The sequence below is a fragment of the Cucurbita pepo genome, chromosome 6 (genome assembly GCF_057944985.1).
Source record: "Cucurbita pepo subsp. pepo isolate OVF chromosome 6, ASM5794498v1, whole genome shotgun sequence".
NCBI lineage: Eukaryota > Viridiplantae > Streptophyta > Magnoliopsida > Cucurbitales > Cucurbitaceae > Cucurbita > Cucurbita pepo.
In genome coordinates, this window is record NC_141803.1 from 1,023,218 (window position 1) to 1,043,405 (window position 20,188).

General features: G+C 39.5%; 5 protein-coding genes across 9 annotated transcripts; 1 reads left to right on the forward strand and 4 right to left on the reverse strand.

Moving 5' to 3' along the window:
• Positions 1-1,241: 1,241 nt before the first annotated feature.
• LOC147792128 (triacylglycerol lipase OBL1-like) lies at positions 1,242-3,396 on the reverse strand. The gene is made up of 5 exons (XM_087124783.1): positions 3,150-3,396; positions 2,699-2,889; positions 2,577-2,610; positions 1,638-2,245; positions 1,242-1,550 (listed from the first exon to the last, which is right to left on the reverse strand). Exons 1-5 carry the CDS (start codon positions 3,394-3,396, stop codon positions 1,254-1,256), a joined length of 1,377 nt encoding a protein of 458 aa, XP_086980909.1. The 3' UTR covers positions 1,242-1,253.
• A 1,302-nt stretch (positions 3,397-4,698) lies between these two features.
• Positions 4,699-5,748, reverse strand: LOC111797741 (transcription factor HEC2). Its single transcript, XM_023680857.2, has one exon. It carries the CDS (start codon positions 5,600-5,602, stop codon positions 4,883-4,885), a length of 720 nt encoding a protein of 239 aa, XP_023536625.2. The 5' UTR covers positions 5,603-5,748; the 3' UTR covers positions 4,699-4,882.
• A 566-nt stretch (positions 5,749-6,314) lies between these two features.
• LOC111797743 (heat stress transcription factor B-4) lies at positions 6,315-13,316 on the reverse strand. 4 transcript variants are annotated; one of them, XM_087124550.1, is made up of 8 exons: positions 12,999-13,316; positions 10,520-12,919; positions 10,242-10,382; positions 9,928-10,126; positions 9,057-9,305; positions 7,980-8,901; positions 6,980-7,044; positions 6,315-6,816 (listed from the first exon to the last, which is right to left on the reverse strand). In XM_087124550.1, exons 1-2 carry the CDS (start codon positions 13,245-13,247, stop codon positions 12,173-12,175), a joined length of 996 nt encoding a protein of 331 aa, XP_086980676.1. In that variant the 5' UTR covers positions 13,248-13,316; the 3' UTR covers positions 6,315-6,816; positions 6,980-7,044; positions 7,980-8,901; positions 9,057-9,305; positions 9,928-10,126; positions 10,242-10,382; positions 10,520-12,172. The 4 variants fall into 4 exon arrangements, with proteins under 4 accessions (XP_086980676.1, XP_086980677.1, XP_086980675.1 ...); XM_087124551.1 differs by adding an exon at positions 7,368-7,425 and having other exon boundaries at positions 9,928-10,382; XM_087124549.1 differs by having other exon boundaries at positions 9,057-9,263; positions 9,928-10,382.
• Positions 8,728-10,708, reverse strand: LOC147792129 (protein ROOT INITIATION DEFECTIVE 3-like). Its single transcript, XM_087124784.1, has 5 exons — positions 10,520-10,708; positions 9,928-10,126; positions 9,369-9,385; positions 9,057-9,305; positions 8,728-8,901 (listed from the first exon to the last, which is right to left on the reverse strand). The coding sequence occupies exons 1-5, from the start codon at positions 10,706-10,708 to the stop codon at positions 8,728-8,730; spliced, it is 828 nt and encodes a 275-aa protein (XP_086980910.1).
• A 3,967-nt stretch (positions 13,317-17,283) lies between the features above and the next one.
• Positions 17,284-19,765, forward strand: LOC111797264 (putative BOI-related E3 ubiquitin-protein ligase 2). 2 transcript variants are annotated; one of them, XM_023680222.2, is made up of 4 exons: positions 17,284-17,664; positions 17,772-17,872; positions 18,215-18,501; positions 19,123-19,765. In XM_023680222.2, the coding sequence occupies exons 1-4, from the start codon at positions 17,594-17,596 to the stop codon at positions 19,648-19,650; spliced, it is 987 nt and encodes a 328-aa protein (XP_023535990.1). In that variant the 5' UTR covers positions 17,284-17,593; the 3' UTR covers positions 19,651-19,765. The 2 variants fall into 2 exon arrangements, with proteins under 2 accessions (XP_023535990.1, XP_023535989.1); XM_023680221.2 differs by having other exon boundaries at positions 17,304-17,664; positions 18,209-18,501.
• Positions 19,766-20,188: the final 423 nt, after the last annotated feature.

Below are 20,188 nucleotides of genomic sequence, written 5' to 3' on the forward strand. Positions count from 1 at the left end.
GGAGGATTGTCAACAGATTAGATGAAATGGTTTGACGTTATCTTAATCTTGTACTTAAAGTTTCCACATTTAAATGGACGAATTTGTCAATCTTAAACTTGAAAGTAATCTAAAAAGTGGGTGCGTTCACCGTCAAAACCAGTGAACAGGACGTATTATATTTGAATAACTTGTTGTTCACTAGCAAGCCTTGGACTTTCTTTCTTACTCCTTTTTTCCTTCATGGGAGAGACAGAAGGAGATATTGAGCGAGGTGTGTCGGTCTTGAATTATAAAAGGCCATAGCTTCTAAGTAACGTTCATTAGGATTATACGATATGCCCACAGAAGGAACTCTAGCTAGGCACCAACTCTGGGCTAGCCATACGTGTAAAGTGCGTCCAACTTCTCAAGGACGGTTGATTCATCATGCAACTTCTCAAGGACGGTTGATTCATCATGTAGGCTCAACACTGTGACAAATAAGATGCGCAAGGCTCCACTTAGGCTGTGGCCAGTGATGATGAACCTTGCCTTGTCGTTGGTTTTGGCAATGTGTCTTGAGTTCTGGACGGAGAGTGTAGCATGCGAAATCGTGCAGTTGGGGTTTGAGAAGTTCCTTTGGCAACCCTGTGGCCTTTTGAAGGCTGAGAGCTTTCATGAAGCCATTGTGGACGCATCCTACGCCTTCGATGTCGTACCTGTTAATTATAAAGCTTCTTATAAGCTTCCAACATGCACTCAAGTGTTTGTAATTGAAAATAGTAGAATCGAAAGACACTCCAGGTACCAAGTCAAAAGAGTAAACATATCATATCTTGTAGCAGCGTTAACCATAAACTCTGCAAATTTTCTGTCTCCAACTCTGGGCTGGCCAGAGTATAAACAACTTGTAGCCTCTCAAGAATTGCTGAATCCTGGTGTAGGGCTAGCCAAAATACAAACACTTTGGTTGGACTCTCATCGATTGCTCACCAGGCAAAGAAGATTTTTACAGGAACTTCACAGATCGATGCCTTGTTTTCATCTCAATTGGAGAAGAGATTTGGACTCATTAAATGGCAGCCAAAATCTCCTATGAATACAACCATTTGTCCAATGATATGTCCACAAAATTGAACGTGGCATTGATAGATACGTTTATTGTCATATAGAAACTCTAGATTGCATTAACCCATATTTTATGAAAAGTAAAGTAAAAAGAGCCTCAATCAAACAAACAAACAAACAGTCTTATGACAAATATTGATGATGTTCAACCTCGTTGATGCTTTCTAGGTGTCGGCTTCGATGTAGCGGACAAGCTTGAAGGTTTCGTTGCGGTCGGGCAGCACCTGTATTTTCCCCCAACGAGTCACGTTAACATAATTTGGACATATATGAGCTGATAGTCCTGGAAAGAACAATCCAACCACCCTTTCCAGTGTCGTAACAAATCCCTCAAAGTATTCCCTACCCTTGAAAACTGGGATTATTATTAAACTTCTTTTAAGCTCCCAATGTGCACTGAAATATTTGGGTATCACCCAAATTAGCGAGAAGTAGTTTGTGTTGGGCTGCTCCTTACGAAACTGCACAAAATAAAACACATAAGAGATAGTCACTTTATTGAATAATTTTTTGAAAAAAAAAAGAAAATTATGGTTAGAGGTCGTTACCTTGCCGTTGTAGAAGCAATCGAAGTAGAGGCATCCACCGAAGTGTTTATACTTAAAAATAATAGAATCGAAAGGCACCCTAGGTACCAAGTCAAAAGAATAGACATATCTGTAATAGTTAAATCCATATCTTGTAACAGTGTTAACCATAAACTCTGCAAAATCTCTGTCTCCAACTCTAGGCTGGCCGAAGGTATAAACAGCTTGTAGCCTCTGGAGAATTGTGGAGTCCTGGTGTAGGGCTAGCAAAGTGACAAAAAGGGTGGCAAGGGCGCCGCCCAAACTGTGCCCAGTGATCATAAATTTCGCCTTATCGTTGCTTTCGACAATGTCTCTAAGCCTTTGGCGTAAAGTGTAGTATGCGAACTCATGTTCGGCTTCAGGGAGCTCTTTGGGCCAGCCGGTAGCCTTTTGGAGGCCAAGGGCTTGCATGAACCCACTGTGAATCCGCCCAATGCCCTCTATTTTGTACCAAGAGAGGTTGAAATCTACCATCCATTCCGAAGCCTCAAATACGGAAGTCCCTCTAAATGCCACTACCGTTACATTTGGGTCTTTCGCTGTGTTTTGAAACATAATTGCACCAGTCGTAGCTTTATTCTCAAAGTCTAAACAAGTTCAATCAAAAAATAAAAATTAAAACTTTACCAAAATTTTCGATGGGTTAGAAATGTAAACACTTATATAACAACACTATCAAATATTGTCGGACTTTCTCTCAAAGTCCACCTTTTTTGGGCTCCGCTAGCACTCCTTCCTTTCTCGATATGAATCCAAACATTATTATAATTATATATTATTTTATTACCACATGGTTGTTTTTAGTTTTTAATAAGAGAGGTATGATAAGTATAAGACCGTCAAATCTATTCTTGATCTTAATTTTATATTTTGTTGGAAAATTAGAAGCCCAACAAAAGGAAAAAAAAAATGTGATACCGTTCCAAAAATTGAAGCATCCAAGTAAAGTCATCTGCAAGTTGAAAAGGCAAAGAAAAACATCATCCATCTGTTGTCATAATCCCCAAATGTTTCACAACAATGGGTACGGAGATGTTTACCTGCCAGCAACCATTTACCACTGAATGAACAACGGAGGGGGAAGCTGTATAATCTTCATACGCCAATTGGGAAGCCATCATGGTTAAGGCTCCATAATATTTGAAACCCTTGTCGTCCGGATCCACTATTTGCCAGTCTCGACATCTCACTTCCGGTCCCGAATCCGACCTGGTATAGAACTCACCATTTCCTGTATGCACAATTAAGAAGGTTTAATTAATCTGCCACACCTAAATAGTGTGAAATTTATCTTATTTATAATCAAATAAATTACAAGAATATGAAAATAATAATAAATAGAAAGATACCTAGAGATATTTGTCTTATAATAAAATATTATAATTTATTACTAAATATCCTTGAGCGGAAATTAGATTGAAGTTAGTTTAAAATGTACGTACCAATCATATAGTTGAAGAGAAGGGGTTCGAATAACTGAGAGGAATGCACGTAAGGTCAGGAGCGGGGCGGCGAGGTCGAGCAGGAATTTCTGCACCAAAATAGAGACGAAAATGGTCCATCGGGCTTTGAAGCTGCTGTATGACTCTTCCTTGGCGTCGGGGCAATCGATCAAGTGTCTGATCCTTCTGGATCCTAAAGGAAGTATGAACAGAAACACATCCACCAGAGTTGCTTCCTTCGGCTTCAGTATCAGATAATCCTCACTGAATTCATTCTCTTTGGAACCCATACCCATTGTTTGGTTTATGTGTAAATGGCGCACTAGGGCGGGGGTTGCTTAGCTGCTTATATGCGCTATCTTCGGCCTTGTCTACAAAGCCAACACCCAGGCCAACTGGTTGATCCAAGAAACACATATTTTAAACCATGCATGCCATAATTATTTAATGCCTCAGACTTTGTGGGAAACTATTTAATAGTTTTAAATCCCTTTGGACTTTGTTGTAGTGTTGTGTTTGTGGGAAACTATTTGGGCTTTCATTACACTTTTTTCCCCTCTTATTTAATGTACTTTAATTTTTTTATGTACCAAACTTATTATTTAAATAACTCATTATTGTTTTTTATTTTAATTTATTTTTATAAATGATAAAATTTCAAATTATGTAAAGTAAGGAATAATAATAATAGATTTTATCATGATTTATGATTAATTTTGTGATGGTTGGGAATAAGGTAGTTTTTAATTTTGTTAATTTTAGTAACGTTCTTCAAATTGAGTCCTAAGAAGTAGAAGGGGAAGAAAAAAATGAAGGGCGAATGAGAGTGGGGTACGGGATAGCTAATTTTAGATTTTAGAAAACCTATAAATTAATATGTTTTCCACTGTAAAAAGCAAAAAGGTTTTTTATAATTTCTTTTGTGTACTTGTCTCTTCCTTCGAGACATGTTCTTCACACTGTTGTGAGTGTTATTTTAATAAGTTAGTTTTAAAGCGAGCATTTATTTCTACAAATTGGTATTAAAGCGGATTGTTATTTTCTACAAATTAGTATCGGAGCGAATTTTATTTCGGATTAGGGGAAGGTGAGTTAGAAAGGGTGATGGGACGCGGCGGTCGGAGGGAATGTATTGGATGGTTTGGGGAAGTGTCTAGATTAAGTTAACTTGGTGGGTTGAAAGACAAAAGGACATCCACCGCGCCGTTGTCAAATCGCTAAAAATGCATGTCAGATTTTCACGTGAAGTTTCCCTTCTGCTCCTCTCCTCCTCCACCGCCTGCTGCGCGGCCCTCATAAACTCACCCACCGTCATTTCATCCCCTTCCATGCATCTATATATACAAACGATCCCTTCCGATTCAAATTTTGATGTGATTGAATTAAACATGGTATCACAGACCTGTCTGCGTTCCAATCATCCGCTTACCTTGATTTTACATTAATTTTGGGTGATAAATAGTAGTACAAGATTGTATGAGAAACAGACAAAATCCATACAGTTAATTGTCCCCTTAGATCTTTTTTCCAACAGACATGTAAGAGAGGAGAGATTTTCTTGCATCTCTGATTCAACAAAGAATCCTCAAACTTCGAAGTGGAAGAACAAAGCATGCATCAATTTTATTCAGTTTTAGGCAAAGGACTCTTCAGTTAGCGATATAACGCAGAGAGAGCAGAGAGAGCAGAGAGAGCAGAGAGAGCAGAGGGCTTCAATTTTGATAGCCCTGAATTCCTATTTCTTATTATTAGACTATATTTTTTTTTTTTTTTTTAGGATAATTAAGCATCTCCGTACTGCTCAAGGTTGTGAGTCATTTGGGATGGTTTGGCCATGGGGACATAGCTGCCACTTGACATTTCCAGAGGAAACCCTACGCCAGATGCTGCTGCTGCTGCTGCTGCAGCAGCATCAGGGAGTGGCCTGTTGGTGGCGGCTCTTTCAAGGGATTGCACTTGGGTCTTCAAGAATTTTACGTAATGTATAGCCTCATCCAACATAGAAGCGGTATCCATTTTGGTACCTCCAGGGACCAATCTTTGGAGTATCCTAATTCTCTCGCTAATTCTCTCTCTTCTATGTCGAGCCGCTACGCTTTGTGGGTCGGTTGAAATCTTGACGTTTCTCCTCTTTGGTGGCTTCACCGCTTCTGGGTCTATTTGGATTGGTTGCATCACTGCTATTCGGAATATCATCTCCCTCATCGCCGCCACCGACCTCTGTTTCTGCAAGTCCGTTTCACCGCCAGAGTTTCGCCACCGTGAACTGGTGGGGAATGGAACAGTTTGAGGCAAATTATAAGGTAGGTTGTTGGTGAAGGGAGGCGAGGAGGACTCTGCGGCTTGTTGAAGGGTTTCCAGGCAATGTGGGTCGGTGGTGCTTGAGCTGAAATGATCGGAGGGCGGTGAGAGATGATTGTAAAATTCAGGGATTTTCTCCATTTGTTGCATCATCATCATAATCTCCATCTGATCCTCCGATTTCAGATCATCATTTTCCATAGAATACTATTATATAATTCTGGAAGTGACCAAGAAATAGAATATGGAGAGAGGGTAAGAAGAAGAGGAAGAGAGAATTGAAGGAATAACAAGTAACAATACAAAGAACACGCTACCATAGGGTGGCCGTTCCATATATAACAACTGGGGGGAGGGGGGTTGAATAGTATATCACTTTTTTATTTTTTTTAATTCATTTCCGTGGGGAGAAGAAAAGAAGAAATTTCCTTTTTTGGCATCAGCTTTATTTCTTTTATTTTAATTTTTTTTTTATTCATGGAAACGATAAATAATGAAAAAGACTTGCTGGGTGTTAGTTATTATTGCAGCCAGAAAGATGATGATCATCTGGAAGCATGCTCACTTGATCAAAATTGATCCTGGCCGTTGAAGTTGTTACGTGGGGTCAAGAGGGTACAGGATAAGGGGAAGCCTGAAGCAGAAACTCCCAATGCTTGGATTAAAATATTGTTATCATATCTTATCTTTGCCCGCAAGGAGATATCAAAATTCTTTCTTTTTTTATTATTTTTTAATCAAAATCTTGCACCACATCGATCCAAGGGTATTGAGATGCCATGGTGTGAGATGAAATGCCCCACCAAATTAACGATTACGATCTCTCCACCGTTTTGTACATACTTTTCAACGCAAAACTTCTTAAATTATTAATTAAAAATAAACGGTATTGTATGAAAAAGAGTCAAAATAATTTGTGAAACGAAAGAAAATAAATATTCCGAATAGGTAAAACAAACGGTAAAAACTGTTTTTTTTAACGTGACACGTGGCAATAACTGATTGGGAACATGGCTGGACGGCAAAAGCTGGTGCAGTCCTAGTAGCACCCAAGATTTACTCTTTGTTGCGGCAGTCCAAAGGAGAAAAAAAGAAAAGGTTGTGTATTTATTTTATTATTGCATTATTATTTTTTGGAAGAACCGAAGAGCCCCCACGCCACATGGTAATTGTCAGAAATCTCACAGGTGGAGCAAGTTCAAAGTTTTTACACTTGGCGGTGAGGAGCGTGAGCCGTTTGATTCCCCGGCGGTGAGTACGTGGCAAGAATCTAGAGCGAACTAACTGGGAGAAGAATACTGATTTGATTCAATACGTCATCGGTTGAATTTGAAGGAAGGAAGGTGCTGCTATAGGCCGAAAATAGTCTCACACTGTTCGAGGCAGATCAGGATCAGGTTCTGAAGCCTACCTGCCTAATGTGGAGGTGCAAGTATTTTTTTTTTAGTATGATATTGTTCTTGGGAGAGTCCTCCTAACGATGAGTTTATAAATAGGAAATTGTCTCTATTCATATAAAGTTTTTAGAAACCAAAAATATGTCATGAAAATTTATGCTCAAAATGGACAATATCATACCATTATAGAGAGTCGTAGTTTCTAACATAAAGTTGTGCCCTTAACTTAGTCATGTCTATAGAATCCTGAAATGTCAAAAAAAGAAATTGTGAGTCTCGAAGGTGTAGTCAAAAGTGATTAAGTGTCAAACAAATGATATACTTTATTCTAGAGCTCTAGAGAATGAGTCGAGTTTCGATTAAAGAGAGACTGTCTGAGGACTCCATAGATCTCAGAGGAGGCTCTATGGTGCACTTTGTTCGAGAAAAGAATTGTTGAGAGTCTCACATTGGCTAATTAAGAAAGTAATCATAGGTTTATAAGTAAGGAATACATCTTCATTGGTATGAGGCCTTTTGGAGAAACCAAAAGCAAAGTTACGAGATCTTATGTTCAAAGTTGACAATACCATCCATTGTAAAGTGATCGGGGTTCCTAATGCTCCGAACGAACTCTTTAAAATAAACCTGGAAAAAGATCAAAATTTGAGAAGGAATGGCGAGGGAAGTGGTGGGAAGAGTTGTTGGTTTTCCTAATACTTAAGATGGAAAAGGCCAACACGTAACAGAAGCAAGTATGGAGGAGGCCATTTTCAGCAGACAAGGGAAAGAATGGAAGCTTGGGGTCAGTTAATTGATAGGAAAAAACATGCATTATTATCGCCAAGTTTAAATTTTGAAACAAGTAAGAAAAGGGGGCTAGTGTTGCAGCCGCCAAGAATTACTCTGTAGGAGATGGTACATAAGTATCCTCCTGTCTTTTAATCTGGCACAATCATTTAACATTAACTCACTCAAAAGCTACAGAATTCTCTGGCACCAACATTTTGATTTGGTGCCCAGATCAAGGAAATCAATCACTCTGTATGTCACAAACAGAGGAGGATAATAAATTATAATATCATTTGTAAAGGTGTGTGGAGCACATACATAAAATGTGAATAAAGAGATATGTTCCGCAGCAGAAGATGTTCTTTTAGATAAAAAAAGAATCCAATGGTAGAGAGAGAGAGAGACCGAACCTTTGTTACTGAGTTTCTTTCCGCTGCTTACACCACCTTATCTTTTCTTCCCCACTCAGCACATTAATAGTTCTTGTTAATAAGATATGATATGTTAAAATAATAGAACTGAACAGAACAGACCCACAAAATTATAACAAAGAGACAGAGTGGAGATGGTCCCCCTGAGATCTCAACTTCAACTCTCTTTTCTTTACATTATAATCATCATCGCATTCAACTTTGGACGGGTTGGGGTTATTTTGCACGAATCATTCCATCAAAGGGCATCTCTTCTTCCACTTGTTTTGTTTCGGCTATCAACCACTTTCAATACAACACCTCACTCTTCAACAATTTTTCCCTAGTGGGAAATTATTTTTGGCAGTTCATTCATGTAAAAAGCCCGTCCCAAAAAAACACAACATGTCTACCTCATGCAACCGGAATCAAACACCCACATGATCAAAAATATTCTTACAAGCTTAAGGTACTTCCAGAAGTAACACCATGTACGCATTTTATTCTAGGAAAAAGGGTTCTAGAACTTACATTAACCGTGGATGTCTTTCTAACAATTCCACCGAAGACTCTTCGACTCGATTATACAATTTCTAGAACACCAAATGAATCAAAACAAAATTTTAGGGTGTGAAAACCTCTTCCTAGCAGATGCGTTTTAAAAACTTTGAAGAGAAGCTCGAAAAATAAAACTCAAAAAAGACAATATTTGCTAGCAGTAGACTTAGGATTTGGCTGTTACAAATGCTCAAACGGAATTGTCTTGTAAAGTTTTAGTTTGATTGCCATCAAGAAGCTCATTAGCATAAAATTGATGTAAATTGGCGTACATTTTTCTCCACTGCTGTAGCATTTGCATGGATTTTCCATAATCACGCTGAAGTCTTTCCAACTCCATTCCTGTGGCAGCAGAACCCTGTTGCTGAAGTAGAGAAACCGCATGTTAGTACAAGTTTTGTGTACAAAAGAATATGGGTTATTATCACAAATGAAGTGTATGCCTGTCCCAAAACAACACAGGATACAACATGGAGTCTTAGGTCCACGGGGAAAGGGGGACTGAACAAGAGCAAGCACCTGAAGTTCGGTGATTTGGTTATCCATCATGTGAGAACTAAGGGGGGGAAACCCCATAGATTCCATGGGAGGGCCTGATAGACCAATGATAACACCAGTGTCTTCATCCTCGTCCTTTGAGTTTTCAAATTGTGCAAGGGCAGGAGGTAATAGTGACCGGTGCTTTCTCAAAGAACCTTGGGAAGTTGACTGCAATTTAGGGTGGAGCTGTTGTCGAACAATAAGTATATTATTACTATTAAGCAGGTCCTGTAAATAATAGAGATAAAATAATAAAAAAGCTGGTCACTAATTCAGTAACCAAAAGCTAACAGCATTAGCTAGGGCAACTAATATGCAGAAAATTATAGCAATATAGCAAATTCATAAAGACATTGAAACCATATCATGCATAAAAACCTATATAGAAATAAATGTTAGAAATCACTACTCTCCGCAATGGTATAATATTGTCCACTTTAAGCATAAGCTCTCATGGCTTTGCTTTTGGCTTCCCCAAAAGGCCTCATACCAATAGAGATGTATTCCTTACCTATAAACTCATGATCATTCAATGTGGGACTCCCTCCCAACACTCCTCAACATAAAACACATTGAAAGAAAACATAAAGTGGCTTTTTAGCAATGCTAGACACAAATATTATCAACTTGGAAGCTAATGCCTAGTTCTTAAGCGGTCAAGACACCATTAAAAATACCGTAAGTACAAGTAAAAATGTGCACCGAACTAATGGCAACTTAAATTCCTCAACATTTTATTGCATAATTATATCATTAGTCAAGCAACTACATAGTGCATGGAACAAAGAGAACAATCTAGGAACCAGAAAGGACAAAACAATTTAGAGGAAAACTTGATAAAAATACAGACCTTTGATTAGACAATGAGCCGAGAATATGCAATCGGTAGGCACTGCTGGATGGGCATTTAGCATTAAGTGCAGCAGTGTAGAACTTCCCAACTCTACACCACCATAGAAGACATGTTCACCAGGATCCAAAGCAATTGCATCAATGATTGAAGGAAATATGATATTTCTTAACAATTTCGCATTAGATAAGCTCCACACCTACAAGAGCCAAGTTAACATATAGCATATGAAATACCGGAAGAAAATTTGATATGGTAGAAGTTAGGATAGGAAAATACTCATTACTCATTGGTGATAAGTAACCATTCCTTACAAGTACGATCCACAGAGGAAGAGATTATAATAGCATTGATCCTCCATAGCCAACAACAATATCAGTAACAGGTAGATTATGCCCAGTGAAGCTATGTTCATAAAATGTTTCTCTTCCCTTCGCCATCCATCATCAAATACCCTGGAATAACAAGCATGTTTGTAAGAAGAATTCTACCAGTGACAATAAACGACTTTCCGGCTGCACAGAGAAAAATTAACTAAGCACACTATTCAGGAACACATGATAGACTCCGTTACATTTCCAATAACTAGTACCTTACACCAAGACCAGTAGAGAACGGAGCCGCGATCCTGCAGAGAACATGCGAGAAACCTTTCACCAACACAAACAAGACCATGTGCAGGAGAATCACAAGACTTGTAACGTAGTTGCTCCGCACCCGTGTGAAGGTCCCAGCAACCAATCCTCGAATCAATGGAGGACGACGCGACCAATAGCACCATTCTGACTCGAGAGCTTGAGAGAAGGTTTCAGTTTCAATTTCCCTCGAAAATTTGTGGCACTGAACAAACACCTCGGTTGATGAAACATGACGCTGCAGCGACATTGGCGCCGATCTCAGGGCTTACTTCGTCAAATTGGGCCAATTGGGCCAACTATACGTCAATGGTCCATTGCCATTAAGCCCAGAGAAGAAAAGTTATAATGCCTGGGCCGAGCTCAAGTTTTTGAGTGACGGCCCATTTCAAGATAAAATGAATTTTCAGACACGTATAATAAATGTTGGTCGTCTCACGATCCAGCTCCTTTGGGGCTAGTGTCCTTGCTTACACATCACTCGGTAACTGACTTTGATATCATATGTAACAGCAAGCCTACTGCTAGCTAGCGTATATTGTCTGTTGGCATGTTTCAATTTTAAAACAATGTATACTAGTAAGAGATTTCCAAACCCCCTGTATGGGATCTCACCAATTTTAAAACGTGTGTACAGAGATTTTCAGATCCTAATATGGGATCTCACAATCCATTCTTTTGGAATTCAATGTCCTTGCCGACACACAACTCATAGATTGTGATCCCACATTGACTATGGAGAAGAACGAGTGTATTCTTATAAGAGCTTCATAAACATTTCTTGAGTAAACCCATTTTAAAAATAGCGAGGCATCCCGCGATGGGCATGGAGGAATGGGTTGAACGAACGGCTTCATGAGGAGCCTTAACAGAGGTATGATCATAAGAAGGGGTTTGTGGTATGTCTTTTCTGATTAAGTAACATAGTGAGTGCAATTATTAAACTTCCCATCTCCTTCCTGTCACCACACCTTATTTATTTACTACTTTACTGTCTTTCTCATCTCTTCTACTGATGCAAATATTTCCAAATAATATTCTGCCCTTCTCTCCGTGTACCACTGAAATCAAAACCAAAAAGACTTCTTTTCCTACTCCCCCCTCCTTATAACTCTCACTTCTTCACTCATCTCTATCCCTCATTAATGTTACTCAAACATTCCTGATCAAACCCATTAAAGCACACGACCACCAATGGAATAGAACGCGTCTGGAAAGAAGTTTGCACTCCCTTCTAACCAACTTGGGATCTCACAATCCATCCTTTTAGAGTCTAATGTTCTCGCTGTCACACACTTCTCGATGTAATGTAATCTCCGTAGAAGAAGGAGAAAGAAGAGAGCTGATTGGGGAGTGCAGTGCAGGAATAATGGGTATGGGAAAAGAGACAGCAATAGCGTGACTGAGGGTTATATACATACAAACTTACACATATTCTAATTCAGTTATGATGAATGCAGCACTGGAAAATGAACCCCTCTGGGATTTGTAAGAGAGAGTAACAAAATTTCCCATAAGAAAAAAAAGAAAAGGAAAAGAAAACAAGAAAAATAACCCCTTTTTTTCGCTGTAAATGGAAGGAATTGGAGGAATAGGGGAGGAAAGTAGAACTAACAAGCGGAAGGGGGCATGAGATTCAGCCCTAAATCATCTTTCTCCAACACGAATCGAGCCTTGTTGTTGTTCTCTTTCCCAATATTATTAGAAGCATACTCCGGATGCAGCCGTTTCTTCGAATGAATCGCCACTCCAAAAAGCTTCGTTTTTTGTTGTTCTTCTACAATCCTCACGAAGCTTTTGTTGTTATTATTACTATTTGGAGTTCCGGTCACCAAATGGGTCTGACCCGAAACTTGTTTCGCATTTGTGGGATTATTGTACCCGACAAGATGGTGGTTCGGCTGCCGTTGCACCACTGGAAAGGTTGAGTATTGATATGAATTACTTGGGGCGACGGGCTTCACGTGGTTTTGAACGAAATAGATGATGTCGTTGTAGAGTTTTTTCATGTGGGCTAATTCCGACATCAGCATGTTATTGCTTCGCCGAAGCCGCTCGTTGTCCTCCGACAGGGCGGTGACAGAGTTGTTGTTGTTGTTGTTGTTGTTAGTGCCAGAGGAGGAGAGTGGCGGCGAGTCGCACCAATTATTTTGGTCGTCGGAGTCGGAGGGCGAGATGCTGCCACGGCCATGGAAGTGGTAAAAGCCTGGATTATTGAGAGCAAGTGGAGAAAGAGATTGGTGGTGTTGTGGCTGAGCGGTTTTCCGTCTATGGATTTCACATAACAAATGTTTATCTCCTTTTCTGAAGAAGTCGTTCGCAAATTCCCATCTGTCCGGCACAATTTTTCTAAACCCCTAAAAGCAGAACAAGAAAAATAAGCTGATTGAAAGAAACAGAGAGAAAGTTTGAATTCTTGATTGATGATATTCTTACATAGGTGTTGAGCTGGCGGACAAAGCTAGAGAAATTGTTGTGCTTGAAATAATTAGGAAGGAGATCTCTAGCGAATTCAGGAGGACGCCAAACAACGAAGGTGTTATCATCTTCGCCCCATGAGACAATATGGTCAGTGGAGGGATCGTCGACGAGCTGGTATGTTTTAGTGAGAAAGGGAGCTGGGATTGGCTTATGGGACTCCAAGGACACCAAAACTCCTTCGCAATTATCAACCATTAGAGCCATTGTGTTCAGAGAGAGAGAGAGAGAGAGAGAGAGAGAGAGGGGAAAGGTAGCGTGTCGTGTGGTGCAGTTAGTTTGTGGGTTTTATATTACGAGAGAGAGAGGAGAATATGTGTGTGTGTGTATAGGAGTGTGGGAAAAGGGCGTTTTCAAGACAAACCCGTGACATATCCATTCTGTTTTTTTCTTTTTAATCTCTGTACTGACTTAAAAATCAACACGAGAAGAAGAGGTGATTGTAGTGGTCAAAGCTCTACAGTTTTGTGTTTTTTACCATTTCATTTTGTAGCCCTTTTGAAGAATTGGGGTGGGTTAAAAGTAAAAAGAGAAGGAATGTTTGATGAGATGAGAAAGGTGATGTATGTATGTATGTATAGGAGGAGTGTTTGTTGGGTTTTGGTTCATAATAAATGCAGACAACCAAGCAAGCTAAAACCCTGTCTTTTCCTGAAACGGAGATGCATAAATGAAATGGCAAAGAGAAGGGAAGGGAAGGGAAGGGAAGGGAAGTTGTCAAAAGGTGATGTTTTCCCGAGGAAGAGGAGAGAGGGGTTTGTAAGTTAGCCTTTGTTGTTTCATGTATAAGAGCACCAACCGCTCTCTCTCTGTGTGTGTGGCAGACCAGAATATAAGGTAAAGCATACATCGAAGTACGTGATGGGACTTAAAGCCTGCGTTGTTCCTCATCTCATTTCTTCTTCTTCTTCTTCTTCTTCTTCTTCTTCTTCTATGTTCTTCTATATTCCAAACTTCAATACTCTCTCTCTTTCTACCACTACATTACAAGTTACAACGGAGCTTTATCATAATGGCCGCTGCTGTGGCTGTTCTGCTGCTGCATTACCCTTTCAGCCTCCGAGTTTGGCTCTATTCCATCGCCTAGCTAACTCACTTTCTCTCTTTAATGACATGTCCAGGTGATTGAATTATTGGCCTCAAAAGTTGCCATAAATACAACTCTTTCTCTTTACTTTTCTCTGTCTTTTGTTTTTTACAGCTTTCATTTTCTTTGTAGTCTCCCAAGAAATAAGAATCTCTCTCCCTCTCTCTCTCTCCATTATAAGTAACAATCATCTCTCCTTTTCTCTTTATACTTTGAATTTTGTAGCACATATGATGATGATGATGGATTGAATTTCCAAAAAGGATATACACATACTCATTCAATATTGTATCAAAACCCTTTTGCAATGAGTGGGTTTAAGTCATAATATTATGTACACATTTTGGTTTAAGGATCCCATATGCAATAAGTTCATAGTTTTAATATTGATGAAAGGGCAAACATTCTCCATTGATTATCGTAAAGCAGCTGTTTGGCATTGGGTTTGGGCGTCTGGTTGTGTTGGTAATACTCCATATTTATGTCTTCCACTGTGTCACTGATATCTCCGGAGTGCGTGCAGAGCGGCTGACACGGACAAAGCCAACACCTGTTCCTAACAATTATAATATATAAGAACAGGGCTATATGAAAGGAGGTGTTTTGTAAAGAGATATGCTCGTGATTCTTGTTGTTTTGTTGGTTTCTTCCTATTTTATATTAAGGAGCAGAGAAAGAAAGATCAGAATCAAGCATGGAAGATGATGAAGATCATATGATGGCTATGTAACACAGAAACACACTATCATTGTTGGTTCAATCATATGCTTTATTCAGTATTTTATTAAGCCAAATAAAAAGTAGCTACTATAGTGTACTTATTATAATATATGTTACAGTTTGTAGCAGAGACAGCCTATAGCCCAGAGGGAATACGGATAAAAATTTTAAATTTTGAATTCCCCAACAATTGAAATTTTATTTATTTATTACCCAATTTTGTCTCATTTTCCCCACCACACACATTTATACTCTAAATCAAGACCCCCAATACCTATCCCTATCCCTATCCCTATCTCTATCTCTGTCTCTATTCCTTCAATGTTATATCTTATAATAATGAAGGCATTTGATTTTCCATGCAAAAGCTAGATTCCCCTTAAAAAAGATAAAATAAAAAAGCAGCTTCCTCCAATTCCAAGACTCATTTCAAATCTAGACCTCTAAATTGTCCTTTCGAAGAACATAGAAAAAAGTCCATGAACAACATGGAATATGCACATTACAACCTTTTGAATCTGATTGACACTCATTTGTCGGATCATAAAACCCGGATCAACCCGATTTCCATATTTTTTGAATGATCCACAACTTGGGTTTTGCATCCAGATTTAATGGACGCCGGAGACATGAGCTGAAGCCACGGATGGCAGAGACATGGGTGACTTCCAGTCTCCAAGAACCAGTCAAGCTTTTTATTGAATGTTGGAAGGTCTTTGTTTGTGGGTTTCAATTGAATAGTGTTGTTGCAGTACAGTAGAAGTAGTGGTACTGGGTTATCATATAAACACTCACTTAGGGTTGTTTGGAAAGGCAGAGGAATCAAAACTCATAGAAGAAGCCAAAACAACAAGGTTGTTGTTTAGTTGGTTCTGTCTTTGCGTTGGCAACCTGTTTTGTCTGACTCACTCAGCATCACAGTGTGGAAATAAACTGCATGCTGCCTCACTTATGCTGCAAATCCCATCTTATCTTTTCCCTCTCTCAATCAACTTGTATGTTTTTACTGACACCCTCATGTGCTAACTTTTTTTTTTTTTTTTTTTTTTTTTGCCTATATATCATTACAAACAACTCACCAATACCTCTAACCTAATCATCTACCGCCTCAAATCTTTGTAACCGTTTAAATCTACTGCTAGCAAACGTTGTATCGTCAGCAGGTTGCTAGGAAGAGGTTTCCATATCCCCTCTTCATTCGATGTAGGGTCTCACAATCCACCTCCCTTGGGAGTCAGCATTTTCACTAGCACACTGCCTGATATTTAACTCTGATGCCATTTGTGACAGCCCAAGCATTGTCCGTTTTGGCCTGTTATGTATTGCCGTCAGCCTCACAGTTTTAAAACACGTCTACTAAGGAGAGGTTGAGATCTTACAATATTTGCTAGCTGTGAACTTGGACTGTACAACTGGTACGAGAGTTAGTCACTGAACGGTGCAAAGCATTAGTTAGAATAGGTTAAATCCCTCTCTAGAGTAGATGCGTTTTAGTACGAGTTGATTATCTTGAAAGGATTTCGTTTTCCATGCAAACGTTGAAATCCCCCTTAAAAAAAGAGACGTTTTAGAAAGAAAAAAAAAAAAAAAAAAAAAGGAAGGCCGCTTCACCAACTCCAAGGCTATCATGCTTGTTTCTCTGATATCTAAAGTGGCAAAAGGAGTTTCCTGTTACCATAAATGCAAGCTAAAGACTAAAAAGATCTATTTGGGGACTTCTACACTTTAAAACAGAGTGATTTTTAACCCACTTTGTTGTGGTCGTTAAAAGCATACCACTACAAGTTGTATCATCTTTTTCTTCCATTATCCCCTCGCTTTTGTTAAAGACATAAAGCTCAATTGCCACTTGATTCACACACCACAATATTTGTAACACTACACTTTCATCACTCAGTTAACTTAAGCTGCTGAATCCAAGTGATCTCGTGGGATGACCGACCCCCCTATCATTTTCCCTCAACCTAACTAACGGTAATACTGATGAATACAGTGATGTACGGTAGCAACATGCATCTTGGTGGGGAAGTTTAGATGGGACTAATGATGCTAACCCAGTAAAGGAATTCTACTTCAAAAGCCAAGATCTTTGGTGGGTAAATGGTGATTTTTTGGTTTGTTTCTCTGTTTTATAACTCGTGGGATATCATGGGACATTCAAGAATAGGTGGAGGATAGAGCAAAGAAGATAGGGTTTTGAAAAAGGAGCTTTGAACCTGTGTAAAAAGAATGTATTGGTTTAAAATAAAGAAGAAAGAAGTGGCGAATGAGAAGGCAAAGCAAAGTAGATACAAAGTGGAAGAAGGGGAAGTCCCAGCAGAAACCCCACAAAAAGAAGAGAGCTTTACAGGAAGGAATAAGGGAGAGGGGGATTGGATCGAAGGCAGGGGAATTGAAATGCAAAAAGCTTCCAATTTGCTGCCCTCTTCCTTAAAGGCCAGAGATTTGAAATACCTTATTGAAAAAGCAGGGGAGTTGTGTAGGTTAAAATTCGGGCCGATGGAAGCCGTCGACAAGATGGGCCTAGCTTGCTTTCCCTTCCGGCATTAGCACAGCAGGCCTTTATTTTGGGCCTAGCATTCATTCGGACGCAGATAGGATCAGAACACAATTTCTCTGAGTTGAAGGCGTGCCCACCCAATTTGACGAAACATTGAGAAATTTTGCAGCAGTCGCGTGTTGGTCTTGGCAAGCCTATCTACTTCCATCTCTTCCTCCGTTGCTGTGTCTGGGAATTCATCGCTCCATGGCTCTGCCTCAGAATCACTACCAGCAACACTATCAATCCCAACAACAACACCAATCGATATCTTTTCGGTAATTCTTGTTCCTCACAATGTAAAACCAGAGATTTTGTTTTATTTGAAACCCTAGCCACACACCGTTTCGATTCTTTTGATTTTGCATTTCCTTTCTAACTGCAGCAACTTGTACACCGCCGATGGTCATGTTTCTCAACCCATCTCCTATTTCAATCCCTTCAATTTGCAGGAGCACTCCCAGCATCCTCCTTACGTTCCTCCATGTAAATTTTCTTTTACTTACTTTGTTTCTTTTCTTTTATTCCGTGTCGTTCTTAATCTCTGCCACCTCTTAGTTTTGCTGCAAATTTGGGGTTTGCCCAGTTTCAAAGCAGTAATCTTTATTTATGGTTTGTTGTTACAACATTTCAAGAAAAACGCTCTCTGCCCAAAATGTTGATTATTTTGTTCATGTTGTGGAAAGTCTTGAGAGTTACTAATTCAATGTTGGTCTAAAATAAGCACATGAAACTGGTCCAAACATCTAATGAGCTGTGTCTTAGGTGTTTTACCGCATGTATTGTGTGTTATTCTGGTTCATGTGGTCGGGTTTGCACCAGGTACAGCCCCTGGCCAGGACGCCAGTGATGGAGTAGCGGATTTTCACTGGATGCATGGCATTGAACCCAAAAAGAAAAGGTTGAAGGAGCAAGATCTTTTCGAGAACAATTCCCAAATATCATCCATTGATTTCTTGCAGCCACGTCCAGTTTCCACGGGACTGGGTTTATCGCTTGACAACACCCGCATGGCTTCTACAGGCGACTCGCCTTTGGTTTCTCTTATAGGTGATGACATTGATCTTGAACTACAGCGACAGGACGAAGACATTGAGAAATTCCTCCATGTTCAGGTCTGGATTAGCATACTCTTAAACTATTGATCCTATCATGTTGTCGCCTTTAATTATGTTCTGCAGAACATCGCAATTAGTAGCTGGTCGTTTATTAAACACATATCTTGGTAATCTTCATGCTGTTCTGATGAAAGAAAACATCATGCAATTGGCCTATGATGAAGTCTGGTTGTATGCATGGGCGTGCTTTACTCTGGTTATGTTTTCCTTTTGAACTTATGCAGAATGTTGGTTCCTCCCGATTTCGAGCTTGGCTTTCTATCTACTAATGACATTGGATAACTTGTTAAATAGACAGTCTTTATTGTTGATTCACTTATGAAACTTTAGGGGTATGATTTATTTTTCCTTTAAATAGACAGTCTTTATAGTTTGAGCCTTCGACTTCGTAGACATGGGAGTTTATAACTTGCTGTTCTAACCATATTGGATCGATCCTTTGTGGTTGTCTTATCAGGGTTTTATTTGTTCTTTTTGAATTTGGATCTAAATTATCAGGGAGTTTACACCTTTTGAGATGTTTCTTGCATCAAGAATGGCTTCATAGCTGTTTCAATTATGTGTGGGTCCTGAATTTTAACCAGTACCTGCATTTTCTAAGCCTCTTTCTATTGATAGGGCGAAAGGCTACGACATACCATATTAGAGAAGATCCAAGCAAATCAACTCCAAACTCTCTCGACTGTGGAAGAAAGAATTATTAAGAAACTACGAGAAAAAGAGGCCGAGGTGGAGTGTATTAACAAGAAAAACATCGAGCTCGAACAGCGAATGGAGCAGCTGTCAGTGGAAGCTGGTGCTTGGCAGCAGCGAGCTAGGTATAACGAGAACATGATCACAGCTCTCAAGTTCAATCTTCAGCAGGTGTATGCTCAAAGCAGGGATAGCAAGGAAGGATGCGGGGATAGCGAGGTGGAAGACACTGCATCGTGCTGCAATGGTCGGTCGCTTGATTTTCAACTGCTTCGCGGCAATAGCAATGATATGAAGGATTTGATGTACTGCAAAGCTTGCAGGGTTAATGAAGTGTGCATGCTTTTGTTGCCCTGTAAGCATCTCTGCCTTTGCAAGGACTGCGAAAGTAGGCTTAGCTTTTGCCCTCTCTGTCAATCCTCTAAATTCATAGGTATGGAAGTTTATATGTAAAAGGTATACTTTGCACGACCCAAACATACGCTTAACTCATATATACACTTACTCTTATGGTAATTATGTATTTTTTGTGATTATTACTAAATTAGATGGTTTTCATTTCATTTTATTTTGAGTTACACAATTAATTAGTTCATGTATGTTTGTAACAGCTTAAGCTTACATATTGTTCTCTTTGAGCTTTCCTTTTAAGCTTTCCATCAAGATTTTTAAAATGCGTTAGCTTGGGAAGGTTTCGCACTCTTACAAAGAATGTTTTGTTTCCTTCTCCAAGACTTCAATCGATGTGAGATCTCACAATTTACCCCCTTCGGAAGGAGCCTAGTGTCCTCGTTGACACTTGTTTCTTTCAACTGATTTGGGATCTCCCAATTTATCATTTATCCCCTTCGGGGTTCAGCATCCTTGCTGGCACTCATTCCTCTCAACCGATGTGAGATCTACAATCTACTCCTCGTTCAGCATCCTTGTGTGCATTCCTTTTGAGGCTGAGCCTCCTCGGTACGAAAATAACAATTCCAAGGAAACCGAA